This window comes from Oncorhynchus mykiss, chromosome 9 (assembly GCF_057628025.1).
Source record: "Oncorhynchus mykiss isolate SJ-2025 chromosome 9, ASM5762802v1, whole genome shotgun sequence".
NCBI lineage: Eukaryota > Metazoa > Chordata > Actinopteri > Salmoniformes > Salmonidae > Oncorhynchus > Oncorhynchus mykiss.
The window spans coordinates 23382682-23386685 of NC_143030.1; the positions used below are offsets into that span (position 1 = coordinate 23382682).

At 44.7% G+C, this 4004-nt stretch overlaps 1 protein-coding gene across 1 annotated transcript; it reads left to right on the top strand.

Moving 5' to 3' along the window:
* Positions 1 to 1004: 1004 nt before the first annotated feature.
* Positions 1005 to 3617, top strand: LOC110531716 (odorant receptor 131-2-like). The gene is made up of 2 exons (XM_021615047.3): positions 1005 to 2266; positions 2653 to 3617. Exons 1-2 carry the CDS (start codon positions 1224 to 1226, stop codon positions 2711 to 2713), a joined length of 1104 nt encoding a protein of 367 aa, XP_021470722.1. The 5' UTR covers positions 1005 to 1223; the 3' UTR covers positions 2714 to 3617.
* Positions 3618 to 4004: the final 387 nt, after the last annotated feature.

Consider the following 4004-nt stretch of genomic DNA (forward strand, 5'->3'; position numbering starts at 1 on the left):
TAGGTATGGATATCTAATTTGTGTGTGAATAGGTATGGATATCTAATTTGTGTGTGAATAGGTATGGATATGTAATTGTGATGTGAATAGGTATGGATATCTAATTTGTGTGTGAATAGGTATGGATATCAATTTGTGTGTGTATAGGTATGGATATCTAATTTGTGTGTGAATAGGTATGGATATCTAATTTGTGTGTGAATAGATATGCATATTTAATTTGGTGTGAATAGGTTTGGATATCTAATTTGTGTGTGTGTGTGTGTGTGTGTGTGTGTGTGTGTGTGTGTGTGTGTGTGTGTGTGTGTGTGTGTGTGTGTGTGTGTGTGTGTGTGTGTGTGTGTGTGTGTGTCTTTGTGTGAAGGGAAGTAGCTTCAAGTTTAACAAGTGGGAGTGGGAGAAAGAGAGAGTGAGAGGGGGAGAGCGATTGAGAGGGAGGGAAGAGGGAGGGAGAGCGAGAGGGGGAGAGGGAGAGAGAAGCATTGCCAGGCGTCTGTCCAGTACAGGAGGATCCTGGAAAACGAATCAAGTGATTCCCGAGGGGGAGGAGCAGTAGGCGTGGACGGTCTAAAGTTTACGGGAGGATAAGCACATTCTCAAGTAAAGTTTTTCATAAATACCAACTTTTGAATGAAAACTGGCGCACCCATGTTTTGGGGCATATTTTGTGCATGCGTGACATTTATAAATGTGACCCCTGGTGGTCCTAATTCGAAATTAGATCACAAAGTGATTATATTATATATTATATTAGTATATTTTGACGTTTATTAATCAAGTAAATTATTTACTGTATGTGGTTGCATAAATGAGGCTATATACTTCTCAGAGTAATATGCCTGCCCTGTATCAGAGCAGCGCGTGTTGATGAAAAATGTTATTGTTTAACATGACGTTTGATTATTTTAGAAAGAGTATATATCTCAAAAGCAGCATATAGTATTCAGTTGAAATTGGAAACGTACTTCCCTTTGTGAATGTGGCGATTGCGCACTGTGCACACTGGTGCGCTTTTTGGGGTTGGAAGACAGACAGGCAGCCAGAGAGACAGCGAGAGAGATAGAAAGAGAGAGGGGTTTCTCATACACAAACATTGCATTGCATTGATGTCTTGGATGTACTCTGATTGAGTAGCCTAGTTAAGCGTTTGGGGAAACTATGAGAAGGCAGAAGCCATGAAGAAACAACTCCACCAAATACCCTAAATACACCATCAAGGAATAATGTCGATGTATAACGGGACTGGAGAAACGGGCGGAAAGGACTACACCTATGTACGGGTTTGTGCGTCGACCATCGCCTTCATAACATTGGCATTCTTCAACATCGTCATTAACTGGACTATACTGCGCGAGGATCGACTTCGGGGCCATGCGCGCTTTGTGTTGGTTTTTCACCTGTTGGTGTCCGCTCTGGTGTACTTCGGAATGTGTTCTGTTTTCTACCTCCAGATCTACTTCGACGCCAAGCCGGTGGCATCCATATGTGTGGCCATGATAACCGTCCTAATCACCAGCGCGTCCAATATCCTTCTGACTCTCACTGCTATGTCGCTGGACCGTTATTTTGCTGTCTGTCATCCTCTGTGGTACAGTTCTGTCTGGCAATGGCCTTGGCTAGTTGGGCTACTGACATGGGGACTCGCACTGGTTATCCCCCTCACTCTGCTCTCCAAGACAGAGATGCTCGGCAGTGATACAAATGTGGAATGTGGAAGGGAACAGCTGAAGAAAGGTGGCCTGGAAAAAATAGTGTTGATATCTGTGTGCACGGCGCTCATTCTGTACAGTTATGTAAGGATACTGTTTGAGGGGCGACGGTTGGGAGTGATGAATCGACGCAACATGGTCGGATGCAAGACCCTCGCCCTGCACGGTACTCAACTCGCCGTATACATCCTCCCCAACTTCATGAACTTTGTGCTAACAGTTCTCCAGAAACAAGGACACATTCAGCCGGGGACCAAAGAACTGTCTGCGGTGGTTAGTTTCGCCTTCTTCAGCTTGGCGCAGTGCGTCGCACCAATCGTCTACGGGTTGCGTAAAGAGGAACTCTTGGAGCAGGTGCATCGCCGATTCCCTTGTTGTTCCCGCCACCTGAAAACCGTCCTGGGCCCGGTTTCCCAAAATCATCTTAAGGCTAATTTCATATTAGAGCCCAAAAGCCGAGGTTCTAACGATGAATTTAGCCTTAAGATGCTTTTGAGAAACCGGGCCCTGGAGTGGACCTGGCGTGCCATAACGCCTTGTCTGCATTCCCAGCCAAGGTATGTGATCAACTATTTGTGGCTAAGATACTGACATGCCATCAAGTGTTACACGTTATGCACACGTTATGCACACTCATTAGGTGAGCCCAGTGGCATGGAGAATGATGAATGGATACATGCTGAAAGACAATAGGTGATGACTAAATTCTCAAGGATGTAGACCAGATAGAAATAGCAGGGAATATTACCAAAACCATATATATTATTATATACTGTATATTCTCTGACAAAGTTAAGTTGATAGTTGTCATTCGCTGTTTTGCCTTCTTCCTTTTCCAGACATCAGTTTTAGATCATGTGGGTTGTGAGACTACAGACAAACATCGCATGGCTTCGGGACCTTTTATCTACTCCTACTTTTAATATGTTTCTTATTTCCCCAGTGAAAGAAGACTGACGTTCCAGACACTCATCTCACTGGAGCCCCCACAGACCCCAGTTTGAGGGGACGCTGGGAGCTAAGAAGCCACCGTTCCAGACACTCATCTCACTGGAGCCCCCACAGACCCCAGTTTGAGGGGACGCCGGGAGCTAAGAAGCCACCGTTCCAGACACTCATCTCACTGGAGCCCCCACAGACCCCAGTTTGAGGGGACGCCGGGAGCTAAGAAGCCATCGTTCCAGACACTCATCTCACTGGAGCCCCCACAGACCCCAGTTTGAGGGGACGCCGGGAGCTAAGAAGCCACCGTTCCAGTAACTTCACTACCCACGAGTACTTCTCCTGTGCTCCATAGACTGGGCTGAAGACGTTTTGTACCAGACTGATACTGCCTTTCAGATGTCATTGAGACAACGGTGGATGGGGGGACATAGCAACCAGACGAAAGGTGTCGCTCTCACTATAAACATTTGAGACGAGTCTCCATTTTTTTTTGCCGATGAACATTCATACAGTACTTGGTTATCCAGCATCTGTACAAAGCTGTGAAAGTGCTTCTGTTCTACCCAGGATGTCGTGACTTTATAGGTTTGGGGCATCACTATGGACAGACCAGCCTCAGACGACCTGTAATGCATTAACTGTACTGTGTCAGAGAGGAGTCAAGCAGGAATTTGACTTGTATTACAGTACAAGACCACCTGACCATCAGAATTGCCTGGATGTGCATTGTGCAATATAGCCTACTTTGAAAGAGTTGATTCATTAATGATAATTGAAGCAGCAATGTCAGTTTTTTTTGTGTGAGTTAAAGTCAAGACATCTTTTATTTGAGATGAAAAGATCCAGATTCATTCAAACAAGAGCCAAATTGAACATTATTTCTCATCTTCATCGCCATGTGAACCTCAGTGGCAGATTCTCTGTAATAAAAGAGCTGAAACTGTGAACAGCACGTGATCTGGAGCAGTATTTGTATTTATTGTGGATCCCCATTAGCTGCTGCCAGAGCAGCAGCAGCTACTCTTCCCGGGGTCTAAAAAAGGCTGTTTATACCATTTTTAAAACATTACAATACATTCACAGATTTCACAACACACTGCGTGCCCTCAGGCCCCTATTCCACCACTAGCACATATCTACAGTACTAAATCCATGTGCATGTATAGTGCGTATGTTATCGTGTGTGTGTACAGTATGCATGTGTCTGTGCCAATGTTTGTGTTGCTTCACAATCCCCTCTGTTCCATAAGGTGTTTTTTTTATCTGTTTTTTTAAATCATATTTTACTGCTTGAGTCAGTTACTAGATGCGGAATAGAGTTCCATGTAGTCATGGCTCTATGTAGTACTG

What these genes read in the sequence shown, in the direction of transcription:
- LOC110531716 (XM_021615047.3), top strand. Translation starts at nt 1,224, where the DNA reads ATGTCGATGTATAACGGGACTGGAGAAACGGGCGGAAAGGACTACACC. An exon ending in TGTCTGCATTCCCAGCCAAG is followed by an intron (nt 2,267 to 2,652) that starts GTATGTGATCAA and finishes TTATTTCCCCAG; the next exon opens with TGAAAGAAGACTGACGTTCC.